We start from the raw sequence: 22,645 nt of genomic DNA, 5'->3' as shown, positions 1-22,645 counted from the left end.
GAGGGTGTGGCCGTTTAAAGAGAGTGCGCGTGCGTATTTCGCGCGCCTCGCCCCCGCCCTTCGTCGTTTTCTCAGAAGATTTCCGTTAATGGCGCTAACTGCTAAGGGGCTCTTGTAGCTTCTTCGCGTTGAGGTGCCGGACTGACTTGAAACGGGCGAGGGTGGAGAACAGACCGAGTAGCTCCGGTGCGGCCAGGTAACAATCTCCCTGGGAGCTGCTAGCCCCTTGATCGAAAAGGTGCTAGTCCTCTTGAAGGAGCGGGAGCAATGCTGATGGTACCCGATTGGGGCACCCCCCCTCCCCGTCACATAATCCTCAGTGGAATTTCCCTCTTATACTTTTTTTCCCAGGAGACTCGGCTTCCCTCTTTACACCTCCCTCCGCTTGCCAAAAATCTTTTAATTTTTTTCTTTAAATAAAATGAAAGGGAAACATTTATTCTCATGCCTTTTGATGAATTTTTAAATTATCGCCTTCAAATTAAAATAAATAAATAAGAAATAGGGCATATTTCAACCTGCAGCCGACACTCTTTCTGTAACCTTTTGGAATGGGGAGGAAATACTTAACTTTAACTGCAGACACAATGAATGGACACCACTGATTATGATTGCAAATTATGCATACAAAACATGCATTATGATATGTGCAATAAATATATACAGTACTGCATTTATAAAATGTGTGTGTGTGTGTGTGTAGATAGACGGGCAGACACATATGCATATGTTTTATAAATGTATTTATATATTTCCTATAAAGTTCCATGCGGAGATTATATAAAATGTAATTTTCTATTCAATTTTTTAAATTTTAATTGTTTTCTGGCACTTTTAATGCCGTCAGCAGCTTAAGAGACACTTTACAGGTAATCTTTGATCTACAGCAGTTAAGTTAGCATTGTTCCAAGTTACAATGGCATGAAAAAAGGGACTTGTGACTGTTTTTCCCACACCTGATGACCATTTCACATCCCCATGGTCACGTGATCAAATTTCCTACGCTTGGCAACTGAGTTCTATTCATGATGGTTGCAGTCTGCCGTGGTAATGTTATCCCCTTTTGCAGTCTTCTGCCATATGGAAGTCATATTCACTTAACAACTGTCTTACTAACTTTAACAACTGCAGTGAGTCACTTAACAATTGTGGCAAGAAAAGTCATAAAACAGGGCAAAGGTCATCTAAGGTCTCACTTAGCGGCAGAAACTTTGGACTCAGTTGTGCTTCTTTCTCCTGTCCTGACCACTTTTTGCACATTTGACGGTGTTTTAACAAACTGCCTCCTTGTTTGATTTGGGAACAGTGGAGCCCCAGCTAGAAGGTCCATACAGAGAGTGGTGAAGAAAGCCAAGAAGATATAGGGAGCTCGCTTCTTGTCATTCAGGATGCTGCTTACAAGCGCTATGTGCTTCAAACTCAGAGAAATGTGAAAGACTCTACGCATCTGTTCCCCTCTGGGAGTGGGTTTCAAAGTATTTCTAGCAAGGGCTACCAGAGTCTGTAATGACTTTGTTCCCTGTGCCACCCGTCTGGAAAACTTGGGCAAGATTTGTTTCTCTCGCCATGTCCAAACTAGACTCTTTGTTTCTCTGAGTCATATAGTATATGTGGATATATGCATAGTTTTGTATTTATTTATTTTGTCATGTTTATGTAGTGTAAATTGGAGGTGAAGAGCTTTAGAGAGCTGTATGCAACAAAGTTTCATTTTAATGTATGTCGATTAGTTACACTTGAAGTGAAAATAAAGTTAGTCTAGGTCTAAGTCACATATGTCAAGGACTACCTGTAATAAACCCCCAGTGTCAATAACAATTATAATTTCTTTTGAATCACGTGAAGATCTTGGTACTTGATTTTATTGGTTGCTTTTATGATATGGGTGGAGCATTTTTCGTCATATAAATAGTCTTCTGTATGCCTGTAAGATTCAGCCAATATTTACATTTTGATATGCTTCTGTTTCCCTGAAGGTGGTAAAGAAGTGGGCATTAGGACATTGTGCTACCATGGGGGCACAGGATCGTCCCCAGTGCTTCTTTGATATTGAAATTAATCGAGAACCAGGTAAAGTCTCAGGGCTATATTAATCTTTCTTTTTTTCTGAAAAGAATCCAAGTTATTGTGATACCTTAGAGCTCATGCTTGTGGAGATCAATTCTTCTTATTAATTAGATTTTATTTATGGCCCCCTTTTGTATCCCTGTCAGCAATTGAATTTTAATGGTCATATGCTATTTTTATACATGGTCAAAGAGTATTTCGGAGTAGCAATGCGAAGTGAAAAGAAGGACTAGGGGTGACATGATAGCAGCATTCAATATTTGAAGGGCTATCATAAAGAAGAGAGGTCAGCCTATTTTCTAAAGCACCAGAAGGCAAAACAAGAAACAATGGATGGAAACCAATCTAGCAGTGAAGCAATGTAGAACTAAGGAGACCTTTCCTAATAGAAAAATTAATCAGGGGAATACCTTGCCTCTGAAATTGTGTAAGCACGGTAGGCTTTAAAAAGACACTGGACAGCCACTTGAATGGTATAGAGTGTCCTGCTTGAGAAGGGAATTGGACTAGAAGACCTCTAAATTCCATTCCAGTTCTATTATTTTAATATTCATCATGATGACATATGTGCTTGTCTGGTCTTTTATAGTTTTTTGTTATTTCGACAAATAAATCGGAATTGATTGCATACAACAAAACAATGGCACTGCTAGATTTTGATTTAGTTCCTGATTATTATTATTGTATAAATGAGTGAGATCAGCCAGATGAAGCCTGAAAATGAATAAGGTGGCAGCTGTTGTAGCCAGATCACCCTGGTATCCAATAACTAGGAAAAAAGTGACATTATTATTTGTACTTATTTGTACCCTATGACTATCATTGTCTTGTACCTCATGATTCTTGACAAATATATATTTTCTCTATGTACACTGAGAGCATATGCATTAAAGACAAATTCCTTGTGTGTCCAATCACACTTGGCCAATAAATAACCCTATTCTATTCTATTCAATATATTTTCTGATAATAAATATTTCTTACAAATTTAGAAGTGGATGTCTTTATTCCAGTTCCAAATACGTAGAACATGGGATGTGTCCAAGTGTTTCTAAGTTTGGAAAGCTCTACTGTAACACCCCCCCCAACACCCCCCCCCCTCTTGTCCTACTTTTACTATTTCTATTCTGCAGTCACTGGATAATTTCTTGATGTGTTGCTTTCAGGTTTATAGTTAGTTTTTAGAAATAAAATTGCTTTTTATTCTCAGAAGGGCGGCATACAAATCTAATAAATAATATATATATCAATCTGCTTTGAATGTTTAAGTGGAGGAAAACCGCTTAGAACCAATTAAAATGAGTCCAGATTGTTTTGTATTCTAAAATTTTGGTTCCCATAATTTCAGCTAAAAGGGGTAAGTAAATTACATTGTTATACAAAGAAGCATATTTTGTGTTACTTTTTCTTTTTGGTAAATGTGTTTCATTATTCAATAAATGAATATATAAAACACATTTACAAAACAGAAATGTTATCACTTTCTTTTAGATAAACAACATGAAAATATGATTCTTTGTATTACTTTGTGAACCTTACTCCTTTTAGCTGAAAGTATCGGAATAATTTAGATTAAGAATAGCTTCTCATCGCACACAGTGACTAGAGGGATCTTATACCAAAAACCCCCCACAGAGAAACAAAACAATACACAATAGAAGCAATATTTGGTCTGGTGCTTAAGGCACATGCTAGAAACTGGGAGACTGAGAGTTGTAGTCCCAACCATGACTGCAGACTGTATGACTTTGGGCCAATTACCAGAAGATGGTGAATTCTATTTTTACTTTGGGCCTTTCTCTCAGTCAAACCCACCTCACAGAGTTACAGAGGGAGGAGTATTAGGTATGTTTGCTGCTTTGAGTTACTTATACAAATGATAAAGACAGCTAGATACTGTATTGTACTCCATGCCTGTTGTCAAAAGACTAAACTTGTCACTTTACAAGTAATGCTTGACTTAACAACCACTCATTTAATTATCCTTCAAATTATAATGGCACTGAAAAAAGTGAATTATGACCAGTTTTTGTACATATTTTGTGTTTGAGTATGTGTATAAGTCACATACATATACACACACATACTTATGTGTAGGGATTGGAAAATAGGTCCTAACCAAGATTCCTTTTTTTTGTTTTTGCTCTAAAAATTCTCACTGTCACTTACTTGCTCCGACCTGTTATAAAATTGTTATTTTTGGACTAGGATTATAATTAGAGCACATAAAAATACTTAACCTGGTCATTTGTGGAAAATGAAAGTGATCCCAAAGCACTTCTAAGTACTCTGGCTGTGGCTTTCACTTGTTTTTCCTCTCTTTACTGTAAAACTGTTGTTGTTTCTATAAGATACGTGTGATTTTGAGAAAGGGCAAGCAGATAAAGTTGATTGGCAATTCATTTAAATTGAAAAATGAGAAAGGTTTAATTTCCACAGTTTGAATCCATAAGACAATTGTAAAAAAGCCACAAGAGGCTTTGCAGGTAAAAATGGAATGTAATTAAATGTTAATTTATATTCCAGTTGGTCGTATCATATTTCAGCTTTTCTCTGATGTATGTCCAAGGACTTGCAAAAACTTCCTTTGTCTATGCACAGGTACGTCTTGTTAAAAGTTGTGAATGGTTATAATTTTATTGTAATTATGTAGCGTGACTTATCTGTAGAGCCACTTGGAAAAGAAGCACAAGGTCTGGCTGCCTTTTTTTCCCTTGCATGCCAGAAATTGTGCCTAGCAGATTAAAAAAAATATGTAACACGCAGATTCCTTTTTTCAAGTCTGTTCCTACTGAGTAACAAATGTGAATTTCCCTGAGGGCATGAGATGCTTATTGGAGGATCCCTGTTTTGGAAATGTCTTTTGGGAATACAGTGATCCCTCGATCTTCGCGATCTCGATCTTCGCGAAACGCTATACCGCGATTTTTCCCACCCGATGACGTCACTCTCTTCCTTTCTCATCTTTCTTTCTCTCTCTCTTTCTCTATCTTGCTTCTTCCTCTCTCACACTCTCTTCCTCCCTCTCTCATCTCTTTCTTTCCTTCTCTCTCTTTCTCTATCTCTCCCCCTCTTGCTCTCGAGCGGCGGGCGGGCGGGCGAGCGGCGGGGCGGGCGGGCAGCAGCGAGGAGCCGAAGATCGGGGTTTCCCCTTTGCGTGGGCGGCGGGGAAACCCGGATCTTCGGCTCCTTGCTGCTGCGGCGCTGCCGAGCAGATCAGCTGCTGGGCGGACGAAGAAACCTTCCCTGGGTCTTCCCCGCCGCCCACGCAAACTCCACCATCTGCGCATGCGCGGCCATGGAAAAAGGGCGCGCATGCGCAGATGGTGTTTTTACTTCCGCACCACTATATTGCGAAAAATCGAGTATCGCGAGGGGTCTTGGAACGTAACCCTCGCGATACTCGAGGGATCGCTGACTGAAGCCTGCTCTAAAAGTGGAACCATATACAGATAGTCCTCGACTTACAACTGTGTTTAGGGACCATTCGAAGTTACAACTCCAATGAAAAATGTGACATGATAATTTTACTGCATCCCCATGGTCACATGATCAAAATTGAAATGCTCGGCAACTGATTTATATTTGTGATGGTTGCAGTGTCCTGGGATCACATGATCCTCTTGCTACCTTCCAACAAGCAAAGTCAGCGGGGAAGCCAGATTCGATTCACTTAACAACTATCATGTGAAGATTAACAACTGCAATGATTCATTTACCAGCAGTCAGTAAAAAAATATGATAAAAGGGTGACAAAACCCACAGGTTTCTCGCTTAACCATAGAAATGTTGAGCTCAGTTGTTGTATGTCGAGAACTGTCTGTTCTCTTCCATTGAGCTAGAACAAAGGGATAAAAATGGAGTCTAAATGTTACAACATTATACCTAAATGTTATTTTTGCAGAATTATAGTTGATACAGAGTATCTCTGAAAATTACAGAGTTGAGCTGTACTGCAGTATTGGCTGTGGGTAGATTTTTCTGTACCAGTGCTCAAGGCAGCCCGGAATTTTATGTACTCCCAAGAATTTCAACATTTCATCTATATTGGGTCAATCTTTTTTCCCTAGTCCAGTCCTAGAGAAAAGCAACCAGCCAGTGGGAAACTATGATTAACAACAGCTAAATCAGGTTGACCTGACCAGTATCTTATCAGTGACATTAAACTTTAAAGACATTGGGAGGGCTAGTATGGGAAAAGCTAAGTTGTTTGTGGGGTCCTTGAATTGTAATCATACTTTTACTGGCTGTTCAAAGTTACAAGGGCACTGAAAAAACTGAACTTACGGTAACAACTGGTTCTCACACTTAAAAACTGGCACAACATTGCCCCCTGTCAATTGGTCAAAATTTGGGCACTTGGCAACCAGCATGTATTTATAACGGTTGTATCACCTCGAAGTCAAGTGATGGCCATTTGCAGCCTTGCCAACCAGCTTCTGACAAGCAAAGCCCATGGAGAAGCCAGACTCGCTTAATGGTGTGTAATTTGCTTTACAACTGCAGTGGTTTGTTTAACAACCTTGGCAAAAATTGGCTGCAGCTCACTGAGTCCTTTGTGATTGGGCAGCATAGAAGTTGAAATAAACAAATAAATAAATAATAACACTAAGCCTTGCTTAGTAACAGAGTTTCTGGTCCCAATTGAGGTCAAGGACCACTTGTATCCTTTTTAACCATTGTTGCTATTATTGTTAGTCACACAATCAGCTGGATCGGGCCTTTTTGTCCACCTATCGAGTCCTTCCGAAGGACCCAGAATAGGCAGATGTGGGTGTTTGATGGTGTTAAAGGTATTGTCGCAGGATGTCAGCTGTTCCAAATAAAGCTGCATTTTGCAGTTGACCAATAGTGATTTTGTCAGTGCCAATAGTATCAAATATATTTCACCATTCAAGGCAACTCCAAGCACATTTCTCTGTACTAAACATTTCTATATTGTGAAATCCTCATTAAAGGGGGAAAAAAGCATTGCCAAAGCATCCAGCTACGACTTGATAACAGTGAACACGTGTAGTTTAATCTCTGGACAAAACTTCATCCTGCTAGCCCAAAGGTACTTTTTCAAAAAGTGACTGGACTTTGTTTTTCCTTGAAGATATGTAACTTTTCATCCAAGAAACTTTTTCAGTTCTGAATGAATGCTGGAGAATGGAAAGATTTGTATTCATTGTAGTCATCTGGTCCTTAGAAAGCTGTTGCTTGGGGATTTACCTCTGAATGGTGCAAATGGGTGTAGAACCTTCTTGGAATTGCTGAAAGGACTGTAAGAATATAAATTATTCCTTTCTCTGCCATTCAGTGAGAACTGAAGAAGCTTCTTGAATGGGAAGCAAAATGTCTTCAAAGCAAAACCAGAAACTCCAGCTGCTTTTTGAAAAAGCACCTTTGGAACAACCATGACCTGGATGACTGAGATTCTCCATAGACCTTCATCCTGCTATTTTAAGGAAGTCTTAATTGGCAGTTAAAAATGGCTTCCTTCTGAGTTTAGCTCGTGGTAGTAGTGTCTTCCATTTGGAACAGAAGCTCTGCTGAATGAGTGTAGATAGTTACTTAGAAGTCATGTTTGTGCAGCTATGTACAGTACATACAACTGAACACACTTGTGGCGTTGTCACCACCTATGGCGTTAAGTGACATGAGACCAAGTTGCAATATCGTGGTTTGTAACACTGCTGAGAGCTTACATATATTTCCTCCTTGTAGGTGAAAAGGGAATTGGGAAAACAACTGGAAAAAAGCTTTGCTACAAAGGTTCGACTTTCCATCGCGTGGTTAAAAGCTTCATAATTCAAGGCGGAGACTTTAGTGAAGGTAGATGAAACGACCTTACCTTAATCCATCACCCCAAATTAGAAGAGAGGTTTCCATTGTAATTAAAAGGTTGCCAAATTCATCAGTTGCCTGTAAAAGAAAAGAGAGGTGTTTGAATATACAGTATTTAAATATCTACAATAAAAAATATCTACAGAAAAAATAGTTTGGATATGCATTTAGCTCTCATTACATTATAAGAATAACTTTAAGAATATATTCTATCATATCTGGAATAAAACTATTAGCTTTTTTAAAAGACATTCTAATTAGAATTTTATGTACGATAAATGCTATCCTCCTCTGACTCTAAAATTTATCCTGAATAGTTGTTATTGTTGTTGTTGTTATTATTTTCTCTTTGGTTGTGAACTGTTGGAGCCTGCTCTTTATAGTTGCAAGTGGAGCATTCCATGCGATCCGTTTCACTTGTGACTTTCCCAATCCAGTCATTAAATGCAGCCTAAACCCTGCCCCTTACATCCCCCAATCCCCCCAGGCAGCCTATGCCCTGCTTCCTGCTCCTTGGGGGGTCCTTCCCATCTCATTGAGTCCAATACCCTTACCCGGCATCATCCGTTGTGCGCTTATCCCTTGAGAGCTCAGATGAAGGAGGCAGAGCAAGCCACTCTGGATGAGCCATATAGTACAATCCTGGAAATGACCCCCATTTTCTGAGCAACCATAATTCAGTGTGGCCTCTCAGAAAATGGTGTCCGCTTCCAGGATCGTGCCACGTAGCCCAGCAACAGAGCAGACTGCCCTTCTTTCCTGATCTGAGTTCTGGTGATTGTCAGAAGGGAGGAAGGAGGACATTGTGTGGGAAACAGCCTCAAGACCTGTGGGGGTTTTTTAGGGGATAGTTGTGGTGGTGGGTTGTCACTACAGCATTTCTGTGGTTGGTTGTATGGGGAACAACTAGTATGGTGCTGCAGTGGGTTGTCAGTAGCTTTTGGGTTGGTTCACTGTACTTTGATCACAAGATGACCGTCAGGGACCAGCTGTACAGGTAATCCTCAACTTACAATAGTTTGCTTAGTGACTGGCTCAAAGTTATATCAGCCCTGGAAAAAACGTGACCTATGATCATTTTTCACCCGACCATTACAGCATCCCCATGGTCACATGATTAAAAATCAGGTGCTTGGCATCTCTGGCCTTCTCCTGGGAAGTTCACATGACGTGGTGGCAGGCAGAACTGCCGGTGCATCAGCATCCGGCAAAGAAGGCTTCGTTCAGGGTGCTGTGGGGAGGATGGGCTGGAGGAAGTGCAGTTGAGCAGTGCCAGGAAGCGCTGCTTATTGTGCCTTCTCTTGCCCTGCTCTCCATCTCAGAGGGCCGCGCACTCCCCCCTCAGCCAATCTTCCGTACAAACAGCCTGTTCCATTTCTGCAAAGGCAGAGCAATCTAAAGAGGGGAGAGGGATGCTGTAGAAAAGGCCTCCTTCCTCCCGTGCTGGCTCCACAGGACATGCCACTCTGACTTCCAACCCGGCATTGCGGGCCGAGTTCCCAGAGTGGTGCTGTTGGCTGGCTGGGCTGATCCGCAAAGAGAGCAGGCAGGTGGTCAGGTGGGAAGTCATTGGGCTGCTTCGGACCCTCAAGCGCTGTGGAGCTGGCACAGGGGAAAGCAGTTTTTTCTGCAGCATCCTCTCCGCAATCTTTGGATCATCCTGTAAGGAGAGGCCCTTTGCAGGATGATCCAAGCAGGCATAGAACTGCTGGGAAAGGCCGCCAAGCATGGCAGGGCTATGGGGAAGGAACTGGGCTGCTACCTCTCTTCTCCACTGCCCCAACTTGCTTTCCTGTCTTCCACGTGGCCTTTTAGCACCCCCCCCCTGCCTCTTAGAACCCGTCCAAAGTCATACCATCCACTTTGAGAACCATTGCTCTAAGCAGTTTACCAATGTCAGCCTATTGACCCCAACAATCTAGGTCCTCATTTTACTGACCTCTTATGAATGGAAAGCTGAGTCCACCTTGAGCCCTGTCAGGGTTGAACTCCTGCAATACTGCATTCTAACCCCTGCACCACCAGAGTTCTTATAAATCACATTCAGAGTTATAACCTAACTGAAAAGAGGGACCTAGGATCCATATCCTAAGTTCCAGTTGTCCAGCAATCACATGATTGCAACACAAACACCCCCTCCCCCCTCAAGGCAGCATCCCACAGTCACAGCATGTTAGAACAATTTTGTAGAAAACCAGCCAGACTCTGCTCATCACAAACAGCGATCTCATGCTTATGACTGCCACATCCACTTAATGGCCACAGTATTCTCGCTTATAACCACCACAACAAACTAGAGACCCTAATGTGTGTCTGTGACATTTTGCTGCAGCCAACTCACCCATCGCCACTTCACCAGAGGACAACTCACTGTGGGGCAAGGGGGGGGGCATATAAATTCAATAAATAAGTAAGTTAGTAAGAGTTACACTAATGTCAAAGAAATGGTGGAACAAAATAATTAAAGGATACAAAAGGAGAGACAGAATGAAATGTGAATGGCAAAAATTTATTTATTTATTTATTAAAAATAATTGAATGGAATTGTCCCAAAACGGCGAGTTGACTGGTGAGTTGGCTCTGGCAAGTTTCTGCTAATGTACATGCTCTGTTACGGTCATTTATTGAGGATTTATCTGTACCTGCTGTCCAATCTAAAGTGTACCTGTTATGACCTGCCCTCAACTATCTTAGTTACGAATTACCTGTAATTTAAAATTAGGAATCTCACAGCGCCTACTGCCAATTCTTTGATAAACATGTTATGTGACTAGTTAAATTATTTAGTGCTATAAGTAGTCCTCGGCTAATAACAGTTTGTTTAGTGACCATTCAAAGTTACAATAGCACTGTAAAAATGGCTTGTGACTATTTTTCCCATGGCTGCTGCAACATCCCGGTGGTCATGTGATCAGTATTTGGGTGCTTGGCAACTGACTCATATTTATGACAGTTGCAGTTTCCCGGGGTCATGTGATCCACTCTGGCAACCTTCTGAAAAGCAGAGTCACTACATAAGCCAGATTCACTTAACAACTGTGATGAGTCAGCTGCAGTGACCCATTTAATAACTGACAAGAAAAGTCATAAAATGGGCAAAACTCACAACTGTCGCGCTTACTGACAGAAACTTTGGGCTCAATTGTGGTTGAAAGTAAAGGACTACCTGTAATTGCAACTTATCTGTATTTTAAAATAAGGAATCTCACAGACCTCTCTGCCAATTTCATATGGTAAACATGTTATGCGGCTAATTAAATTTAGTGGCATTTTCCAGGATTTAACATTCTACCTCCTTAATGCTAGGTAACGGAAAAGGGGGCGAATCTATTTACGGCGGATATTTTAAAGGTAAGCTTCAAGCAGTTATTTTAAACCTCAGTGGCTTCAGCTTTGCAAATTCCAATTTCAGCTTTTCATAACCAGGTTTATATAGCTCCTCTTGCATGAAGGTATAATATTGCATGGATATTTTCTGTGTGCATGAGAGTTTTAAAATTCTTAAGACTGTAAATTTTAGCGTTAACAGTCAACGTTTATGGCGGCAATTGTAGTGGTTAAAACTTGACTTCAGCATGGAGGCTAGCCAACTTGATTCATGCCAACTCCTGTCTTCCTGCCTAAAACTGTCAACATATTCTTTTGTTTATAGAGAATGTGATCTTTTGCAAAATGAAAAGGTAAGACATAAAAGCTCAACACAAATTCAAACTGTTCCCCTGCACCCTTCCTAATAAATCTCTGGTCAGCTGTTAATGAATTTGTGGCTGGGTCCGTGTAGCTTTGGAGATGAACCTCAAAATAGATTTGAGAGGCCCAAGATGGCCTTCGATTTGGAACAAGACGTCCTTGGGATGTCACCTACTTGTCTTCCAACTCAGGTGCTCCCCTTCCCTTTCCCTGCCCTTTTCGAGGTTTGTATGTGTCTTCTCAATTATTTGGGGCATGTTTTAAAAGTGTTGAATTATAAATTAGATACCAAACAGTTGTTCTTGTATGGTTGGTCCCTGAACATGCTTAGATAGAAGAGAATAACCTTTTCTAAATGAGCTGCTTTGTATAAAATTACACTCTAAATAAAAGTATAATCATAGAATACCACAACAATTATTCTTCTGTTCTTTTGCCAATCTATATTGTAAAAGGTTTTTGGTTCTTTTCTTCTAAGATTTTGAACTGGGTAAGTATGACTGTTCTGGTACTGTACAATTATGGCTTCCAATAAAATTCAATTAAAGCTGGCAATAGATTTTCTAATCATCATCAGAATAGCATGTTATAAAATGAGATTTTTCTGCAATGAAACTGAAAGAAACCTATATGGTGTTCTCGTTTTGTGGATGGCTGTGTTGTTTTAATTGAGAATTAGCTTAAGAAACAAATTTAATTATTGATAGAACATTTATAACTCAGGTTTGGACTGTGGGATGCCTGGTGCTCTCTGGGCTTGGTGGAAATGTTTTCTGACCCAACTAGGTAACATCAGTGCTAGAAGGGAGTGGACTTCTAGCTTCTAGCATTCATGATGTTACTGAGTTGGGTCATGTAATGTCCAGCAGAAAACTACAAGCTCAAGAGAGCATCAGAAAGCCACATAATTAAATTATTTTTTTGAAGGAGTCAAAGATCAGGCTTTTTGTTGTAGAGGATTCTGTGTCTTCTGATCAAATCCAATTATATTGCATGCTGGTGATTCTTAGCCTATAGATTCCTGGAGAAAATGATTTGGAATTGTTCTTACCTTATTGCCAGTTGATTAACATTAAGGAAGTATCTACACTAGTGTTGACAATACACTAGTGTCAACTTTGGCAAAGCTAAGATATGTGGGCTTCAGCTGCCAGAATTCACAGTAGCTGGCTGAAGAAGTTCTAGACCCATCTACACAGTTTAAAAAAATAATAGCCCAAGGCATATTGTCTTTTCACAAAGGAAATTTGAACTTCCCTAGAGCTCTTATTTCATGGAAATGTTCACTGAGATGAAAGTTCTGTCTTAACTGTGGTTAGTCGATGGTTTTACCAAAGGGATGTATAGTACCATAGTTTCATGGAACTGCATGTGATCTACTCATTGTGCAACCCAGAGGAAACATGTTTCAATAGCAGGGCTGAAGAAATCTCTGCAGTATGGAAGAACAGTCAGAGACCCCAGAAAAGCGCTTAACGAAATGGTAAAGTGGCTTGCAATACCGAAACTTTGGAATATTCTCGATTAAAGGCTGCTCAACGATTGCTTGCGTGCCAACTGTCTTTCTAATGGCATAGATTGTTTTTGAGTTTTTACTGCATAATGGGATAATTCTTCATGATTGATACTTGGAAAGGGTCTAAATGCCAGGGGGAGGCTGACTTGTCTCTGCTTTGTCTCCTCTTTCAACACAGATGAAAACTTTATTTTGAAACACGACCGAGCCTTTCTTTTATCAATGGCAAACAGAGGGAAGCATACGAATGGTTCCCAGTTTTTCATGTAAGTAAACTTCATTTGAAAGTTGCATTTTCTTAAAAACGCAAACACTGCTCATAAGAAAGATATTTTTGCCAAAATATTTATAAAAGGACAGGAACTGAAAGGCAAGTTTCTGCTTTTCGGCAATGAAAGGCAATTATTTGGTTTTCTAGTTACAGAGCTGATTTTAAATTCACTAGCTTTGCATGGTCCCTGCCAGAATATAAAGGCATTATCTTGAATTATTTATTATTCATGTTCTCTTACAAAAAAAATCCCTCAAGGCCAGTATCAAATCTCAGATTCTGAAAAGCTGATTTCAGACACTTTCTTTCCTGAAGGCAGTGAATTTGTAGCCTTTTATCTCCCATCAATTCGCGGACCCCAAAGGCGCGTAGAGATGGTTTGGGTAGAGAGATCACATATATTTTCTTTTAACACATGCAAGGGGGCAGATGGTGGCCCTCTTAATTTTGTGAATGGGACACAGCCATCTTTTAGACATGCACTAATTCCAGGGAGACAAACCTCTTGAATATGCTTGAAATTGGTCTGATAGAAAATACAGGTGGTCCACGAAACAACCATTTATTTAGGGACACTTCAAAAACACTGAGAAAAGTGATCTATGACCGTTTTTAACACTTACGGCCATTCCAGTATCTCCACAGTCATGTAATCAAAATTTGGATGCTTGACAATTGATGCAGCCAACCAAGTCAGTGGGGAAGCCACATTTATTTAACAGTGATTCACTTAACAGCTATGGCAATAAAAATAATAAGATGGGCAAAATGTATCTTAATTGTCTTGGTTAGTAATGGAAATTTTGGGCTCAGTTGTGGTCATAAGTTGAGAACTTACTTATATAGTCACCTCCAGGGAGCCCTCAACTTACAGCTGGTGACTTAATAGTTGGGGGCAATATGCTGATTCTGTAAACCGCTTCAGAGAGAGCAGTATAAGCACTGAAGCGGTATATAACTCTAAATTCTAAATGCTATTGATGATAGAGCCTCCCATAGCTACTTAAAATTCAGTTTTGGATTTATGACAGGCATATACACAAAACACACCATGTCACATGAATGTATTTTGAATGCTTGGCAACCAGCTTACTTATTTATGGCTCTTTGCAGCAACCCATGGTCATGTGACTACTTTTCTACACATTTTTGCCAGTTTCTAACATCTTCTGGTTTTTGGCAAAAACCACCCCTTGGGTGAAAATGGATTCACTTAACGAATACAGCATTTGCTTAATGAAAAAGCCTCTTATAATTTCATACCTAGTCATATGATGCCTGACCTACAACTAATTATTTTCAACCGTAATTGCAGGTTCAATTATGGTTGTAATTCAAAGACTGCCTGTATAATAAAAATTGATTCTGACCACTGTTAATTTACAGATAGGTGCAATGTAATTTTAACACTTGTTGTGAAGACTTCATATTAATTTTTGCTCGCATTTTCTGCCCCTTTGAAAATCTGAAGTGGCAGAATTATATACTTCAGGAATTTGGTTACAAAACCTATTCCAGATTTTTAATTTTGTTAGCAAGAGGCACCTGTTGAAGTGAATGTAACCTGCTGTACTCCAAATGATTTTGCTGGATTTTATTAGAATCTCTGGTTCAACATTTTCTCTTTTTCTATTCCTCCACCTATATTCCAGTATTAGCATTTACAAAAACACAAGCTGTATTCAATGCATTTGTGTTTGTGACAAGACAACTTGGATTTTTGATATTTGATGAATTTTGGTTGTTACTGATTTCAAGCATGTTTAAATAGAATTACTGTCCTGGTTGCTATATGTGATGTTTCCCCCCTCAAGTTTGCCATCTTTCTTGATAAGAATGAATGGTGCTTCATTATTTTCTTAAAAGGATCACTTCGCTAGAAGATTAAATTGAAAAGAGGTCTCTGCCATTATTGAATAATGTTCAGATAAGAGAGATATATATAGCTTGCTTCCTAAGGAATGTCCCCAAAATGGAAAACCAGTATAAAATTGGAAATAACTTTTATCTCATTAGGAAGGTAATGCAGGTTTATAGAGATTTCTGTGGTCTAGTTTGGCAGACAGATGCTTTCCCTTATGCTTGAGATTGGCATGGATTAGACATATAGTAGAAAATAAAAGTAATTTGTTCGCTCTTCCATACTTCTTTCCAGTTTCAAAAGTACAATTGCTAACACATGGATCATGAAGCTGCTAATGGACTATAAAGTTTATTTAATATTACATGGCAATATTTACAAGAGCACTTGATTAATATAGCTGATTATTTATTTATTAATTGTTTATAGCTCCCGTCTCCCTTACAGGGTGACACTATACTGCTTACAATTTAGAAAACATATTATAGATTTACTTTTTAGCTATAAAATGTGATGCCAGCAACTTATCCTATGGTATAACTTTAAATCCTATACAGTCCTGCTTACTATAAGTTTAAGTTTACTATAAGTTTATTGTACAGTACTCTGAATTCAAGTGAGGTAGATATTCCCACTTCAATAATTAATATAATATAATTATAGTTGTTAATAATTAATATTTATTTGGTGGAAAAAAGGCTAAATAAGTGAAAATGCAGCTGATGTAAGATAATTATGTTCTACCATGAGAAACTTTTAATTTGTTTTCAAACTCAAGTGCAACATTACAGGTTCAATAAGTTTTCTTTTTGCTTTTCTGCATAAAAGGAAGATATAGCTTCTGTCCCTTGCAAAGTACAGTATAGGTAGTCGTTGACTTATAACCATTTATTTAGCAATCATTTGAAATTACGGTGGCACTGTAAAAAGTGACCATTTTTAAATTTAACGACCGTTGCAGCATTTCACTGGTCACATGATCGGAATTTGGGCTTTTGGCAACTGACATGTACTTATGACAGTTGCAGTGCTTCAGGTGACCCCCTTTTACAACCTGACAAGCCAATGAGAAAAACCAGGTTCACTTAGCAATCATAACAGTAACTTAACAATTGCAATGATTCGCATAACAACTGTGGCAAGAAAGTTTGTAAAATGGGGCACAACTCAATTAACGACTGCCTTGCTTAGCAAAAAAAAAAAAAAAAGATGCCCCCATTGTGATCAAAAGTGTTTAATGATAAATGTTTATCAGTGGCTGAAATTTAAAGAGTCGATCAGGTGTTCACCCACCTGAGCAAAGTCTTGAGGTGCTCCAAGACTTCATAGAGAAGGGCTTAAATAATATTGCAAGGAAGAATCAGTATTTCCACTTGTGGATTGAATTTTTAGGACACCCTATCAATCTGTGAAACAAATTGAGGAGGAATAGAGTTTGAAATAAGTTGTAATGTAAGAAATACGTTATGATGCAATGCAGCGCTTAGAACAGCTTTTCTGGAGCCAGGAAAGTAGCTCATAGATAACTTGATGGCAGAAAAAAGACCCAGTGATCCATTTGAGAGGTTTTTTGTGTGTTTTTGTTTCACTTTTAATTTCATTTATTTCTTTACTTTTTATATTATCATCATTATTATTATTATTATTATTATTATTATTATTATTATTATTATTATTAAATTTTTGTTGGGTGATGGACATGTGTTTATCCCAAGCATGTTGAAACTCAGTTACTGGTGATAAAATAGGTGATGAAATCGGCTTAGAAGACAGTGATTTTTTTTGTGCTGCTGACATATCTTCTTTGCCCCCATCCTAAATATTAACATTTGTACTGGAGACAAATGGGGGGCAGGGTTTGGTTGAAATGCTTCATTGAATATTTTCTTTTTCAGTTGTAAATATTTTGGAACAGTTTTTCATCTTTCTCTAATATGACTAGGAGGGATGGGGTGGGGGGATGGAGAGAGCGACAGAATTGAAGTTTTTGATTATTCTACCTAGGATATATATTTAAAAGCTTTTTCTTTGTTACTTTTCTGTTTTAAGTTCCCGGAGGGTGGGGGGAAATTCTAAAAATTGATGGAATTCAAAGTTTGTTGAACTGCACGTGCTTAGGATTATTTCAATTCTTGAAAAAGTTGCAAAAAAAAATATGTGGCTCTTTTCATAATTTTCTTACAACATTAATCTTAATTTTTTGTGTCATAAATTGCTTTTTAAGTATAAGCGCTGTGGGACTCTGCTGATAGGTAGAAACGAAACATGAATCAAACTGTTGAAGCATTCTACATTCAAACCACGCTAGACCTGTGTAAAACCAGATCTTTCACTTACTAATCCCAGCGATTATCCCGATTTGTGAAAAGAAGGGTAACACGCCTGCATTTATTATAACCCTATGATTTCTGATCTCATTGGCATTTATATGTGGGTCGAAAGCTTTACATTACTGATTTTCTTCCGGCCTGTTAACAAGCCAAAACATCACCAGGATTTATCCTGCCTGCCACACAGGGCTTATTCCTGATCGTGCTGGAAACCCAGATAATTCCTGCCTTTAACATTATTTATGTATTGCTTTGATTTGTGGAAGGGCATTTTAAATGTGTGCCTCTCTTCCTCCCACCATCTCTTGCTGAGGACAGGCTGCTGTGTTTTTATAGTCTTTATAAATTCTTTCAGGTAGCCCTCGACTTAACAATTGAACCTGTAGCGATTGTTCGAAGTTTGGATAGTATTGGGGAAAAAAGTGACATGACCTTTTTTCACACTTACAACAGTTACAGCATCCCCATGGTCACAAATTCAGACACTTGGCATACTTATGAGGGTTGCAATGCCCCTGGCTTTGCTGGCTGAGAAATTCTGGAAGTTGAAACCCACAAGATGCCAAGGTTGGAGATCGCTGCCTGCATCATGTGATCCCCCTTTTGCAACCTTCAGACAAGCAAAGTTAATAGGGAAGCCAAGATTCACGTAACAATCTCGTGACTAATTTAGCATCTTACAGTGATTCGCTTACAAATTATGGCAAGAAAGTTGTAAAATGGGGCAAAATTCACTTAGCAACTGTCTTGCTTAAAAACAGAAATGTTGGGCTCAGTTGTGGCCATAGGTCGAGGGCTACTTGTAATCTTTTTGTAACAAACAAATTGCTCAAGTAACTTTACACATGTCATCGTAGCTTGCATGCAACAAGTCTAGGCAAAGGACACATGATTTGCTGGACAGAGAATTTTATTTTTTGTAGTAACAAATTTTGTTTCTACTGATATAAACCCTGAACCCTAAACAAAGATAAAAATAAAGAAAATTTAGAGCTCTTTTTAAAAAAAAGTGACCTTGGTTTTGCATACACAGAAAATTGCATTCAGCTGAAACGCAAAAAAAAGTACTTAAAAGCTTTATTAAACATAGTCTCAAGTTTGTTTGGAACTGTACTACAATTTATTTCTTGCCATTTTTGTGTAAAATTTACAGAAACAGTGTTACATCGTGCGCTCCAAAGGTAATGTGTCATTCCTCTAAGGCTGTGTTCTTTCTTTCTCGCTTTCCTTCTTTCTCCTTCTCCCTTCCACTCCTGTTTCATTTTCTTCTTTCTTTCTTACTTTCTTTCTTTCTTGTCTTTTTTCTGATCATATGTGAATTGAATCTTGTGGTGTTCTTCCTGGGGTTGAGAAAGAGAGAGAGACTTCTTTATAGTAACCCTGTTCTTTTAAAGCCCTATTTCAGGATAAACTCTGCAAAAATTATTACTAATTATAGAAGTATTTTTTTTCAGTTTCATCTCAAATTTTTGAAACATGATTTTTCAATCATTTTTCTTTAAAGCCAGGGGGAAAAAAGGCTTTGAAAAATTAAAGAATGCCTAGTTCAGTCGTTGATGTGTTCTTGCAAACGATTATCAAGGGAAGAAATAGTTACTTAAAATGATCATAGTTGGTTTATACCCACCACTTAAATAATATTCATATTTTGAAATCAGTATTTCAATAATATTAAACACAAAGGTTTGAGTAAGTTGTTTTCCACCTACCAGTTTAAACAACATCCATATTTTGAAATCAGTATTTCAGTAATACTAAAATTGCAAAGTTTTGAGCTTATAACACAATTCCATTTTGGAGGAAGATAATAGGTAAGGCGTAGTTAAGAATTCTTGCTATTAATGTTCAAACTTTTTTTTCTCTCTCCCCTGTTTTTTTGAAAATGCTTTGTGTGTTTGAATAAAGGCAATGATTCAAAGTATCTTTATGACGAAAAGTATTAAAAAATATTTCAAAATTGTTGTGGATACTTTCATTTAAAACTGGGGTGTTATGCTGATTCTCAATCTAATTAACCTCTTGGAATTTTTTTTCTAATTCAGGATTTCAGTTCAGTTGGTTGTAGTTTAAACTGCACAATTCTGTTCATGTCCTCACTAGATTCAGGTTGTTTTATAGAATAGGGAGCTGAGCTGAGTGACCTACGACCACTATACTTGGGTCAGAAATAACATTTCAGCTTATGGACCTCATTTACAAATATTTAATATGTATCCCTATATTTAATTCCCTATTTTGTTCATACATATGAAGTTCACTGCACATATAGCCTATGCAATTAGGTCCAGTGCTATATAGCAATAGCACATTTAACAGCCACTTGCCAGCAAGGTAAGGCTTAATACTTCTGCTCCACATCTTTTAAAATATTCTTTGCTGTGTGGAACACATGAATATGTGCTAATGATCCCCCCCCCCCTCTTCTGTATGCTCGTTTCTCTGCAAACGTAAAGCTATTCCAACAGAATAATGGTAATTAATCTTCACATTTTTGCTTCCCGAATCAAATGCCCCAATAGACCCCCTGTTCTTTATTCATTTTAGAGCTAAAATGCTGGGCAGTTGGATGGTGGTCCTTGCCTGTTTTTGTGGCTCAAGGGCAGGTGGGTTAAACCAGCTGTAGGCAAAGTTGGCTCTTCTATAATTTGTGGACTTCAACTCCCAGAATTCCTGAGCCAATTGTGCTAGCTCAGGAATTCCGGGAGTTGGAAGTCCACATGTCATAGAAGAGCCAACTTTGCCTACCCTGAGTTAAAAAGAAAGGGACTTGAGAAGTCTTTTGTCCAACCTCCTGCTCAAGCAGGAAACCCTATAGCACTGATGGAAAACCTTTTTTTCCCTTGGGTGCCGAAAGTGCAGCGTGCTATCATAAGCGCGCATGTGTCCACACCCTTAATTCAGTGCCCACCCCACTGCCATGACCCTCTGTGCATGAGTGCACGATTCTCCCCTCCCCTGTTTCCCGACTTCCAGTAGGCCCGTTTTTCGCTGTCCCCAGGCTCCAGAGGCTTTCTTGGAGCCTGGGAAAGGCAAAAAATCCTGGAGGCTCATTGGAGGTTGAAAAAGCTCTCCCAGAGCCTCTGCCTGGGCCGAAAATCAGCACGCCCGGACTTGGGCTAGGACAACAGTTTGCATGCCGGCAGATATGACTCCGCATGCCACCTGTGGCACATGTGCCAAGGGGTGGCATCACGGCCCTATAGCATTCAAGACAAATGGCTGTGGAGACTGCCCTGCCTGTGCTAACCTGATCAGCAAACAATTCTGTTAATGTTTCTATCTTTGCAGAGAGGAATAGTAGGTAAGTGGCCTTATTGACTGCAGGCCTTGAGATATGATACCCTGTGTGGGTGGGGTGGTAGGCCTCCAAGCCAGCACAGCTTTTTAGAGCCCAATCGAAAAATGCAATCTGAGCAAAAATATTTGTAAAATTTTCAAACAACAAAGGTCAGAGTTTGTGGCTGACGAGTCTCACATTGTGAATGTACTTGGAGGGTTTCTGGTAGTAAGACACATTCTGTTTGGCATTTTTAGCAAGCACATATCAATTCAGCAACAGGTAGTCCTTGACTTATGACTGGTTGCTTAGCCATTCTTCAAAGTTATGACAGATCCCAAAAAACCACTTATGACAGCTTACTATAAGTTTAGCTGCCCATCCTCCAATCACATCATTTTGGGTGCCTGGTAACCAGTTCCCATTTAGCTTACTGGGTCCCAAGCTTTCATGACTGTGATTTAGGGGGTTTTTTGGTCAGAAACTGGTGTTTCTCGAGGACTATCTGTACAGAAAATCCCCGACTTAACAACAGTTCATTTAGTGGCCAGCATTGCAACAGTACTGAAAAATGATTTGGGAAATACTTTGGAAAATAGCGTTTCCATGGCCATGTGATCAAAATTCTGCAAACTGACTCCTGCAAACTGACTCATATTTATGACAGCTGCACTGGCTGTAAAATGAGGCAAAACTCACTGAACTGTCTCACTTAGCAACTAAAATTTTGGGCTCAATTGTGACTGAAAGTTGAGGATTACCTGTGCTTGGGGTATAATGTACAGCCTTATTTTCATTAGACAGCCCTCTAGTTAAAAAGACCCAGGGAATAGCTACTGAGTTCCTAGATTTAAAAAAGTATATAAAATGATTGATACTTTGCTTGAAAAATTGAAAATACAATAATAATGTGTAATTTGGATTGTTTCTTTATCTGTTTCCTCTTCCCCAAAGATTAAAAAAAGATTATTTTAACAAACATTTGCAAAAATACACCAGGACAGTAATATTGCTTTATAGCTGATTAATAGAAAGGCATTTTCTGGGGTAACTTCAATGGACACTTCCTGATAATTTAGTTGCTAGCCCCAATGTTGTCTTTGAAAAACAATTCATTTTCCTAACAAATAAATTGGCAGATTATTTTCAAGGCCCACTAATTCCTTTGCAGATTGTCAATAGATATTGGACTATTGTATTTGTTTCAAAGGTTTGTTGTATTTTAGGAAAAATCAGAGAGATACAAGGTTCTTAAAGCCACAACCATCATATATGATATTTCAAATAAATCTGCAGTCAGTTTGATGGAATTTATTTATCAGCAGCTAAGTATACAATTGCAGGGTTTGCCATGCCATAAGCTTAATATTTTGACTTTGTTTGGGATTGCAATTTAACATTATCATCCCGTAGCCACCCACTCACTCAAAGGATGGCTTTATGTTCTTGAAACACAGGCTGCTAAAAAGACATAAAAATCTCTTTAAAGTTTGTCAGTCATCAGATGTAACATAAATTTTCCAAAGATATGAATGATTTCTATGTGGCTTTGCTGATTTAGAAAAACAATTGGAGGACAAGTTGGTTTGAAACTATTTTGTATTTTGTGCCTAATATATTTTTACTTTAAATAATATGATTTTGTGCACATTTTGTGCATATTTGCAGCCTCTAATCTATTCTATACTGTTGCCAAGATCAAGATTGTAATTGTGAGTATTTCAAATGTGAGTGAATCCATGATTATTTGTTTAGTTAGTAAAATAGACACACTACTTACATTATAAGCATTTAATTTTAATCA

General features: G+C 38.7%; 1 protein-coding gene across 4 annotated transcripts in view; it reads left to right on the top strand.

Moving 5' to 3' along the window:
* The window catches only part of NKTR (natural killer cell triggering receptor), a 51,082-nt gene continuing 28,437 nt past the window's right edge, over positions 1–22,645 (top strand). The window contains exons 1-6 of one of the 4 annotated variants that reach the window (XM_070728758.1): positions 1–196; positions 1,977–2,070; positions 4,594–4,668; positions 7,777–7,884; positions 11,203–11,247; positions 13,281–13,368. In XM_070728758.1, the coding sequence (XP_070584859.1) occupies positions 2,013–2,070; positions 4,594–4,668; positions 7,777–7,884; positions 11,203–11,247; positions 13,281–13,368 (374 nt within the window). In that variant the 5' untranslated portion in view covers positions 1–196; positions 1,977–2,012. Of the gene's footprint in view, positions 197–1,976; positions 2,071–4,593; positions 4,669–7,776; positions 7,885–11,200; positions 11,248–11,548; positions 11,577–13,280; positions 13,369–22,645 lie in introns of those variants that run through there. The other 3 variants (XM_070728757.1, XM_070728759.1, XM_070728760.1) reach the window with 3 other exon arrangements.

The sequence above is a fragment of the Erythrolamprus reginae genome, chromosome Z (genome assembly GCF_031021105.1).
Source record: "Erythrolamprus reginae isolate rEryReg1 chromosome Z, rEryReg1.hap1, whole genome shotgun sequence".
In the NCBI taxonomy this organism is placed as follows: Eukaryota; Metazoa; Chordata; class Lepidosauria; order Squamata; family Dipsadidae; genus Erythrolamprus; species Erythrolamprus reginae.
The sequence above is the reverse complement of the archived record's forward strand: the minus strand, read 5'-3'. Positions and strand labels throughout refer to the sequence as shown.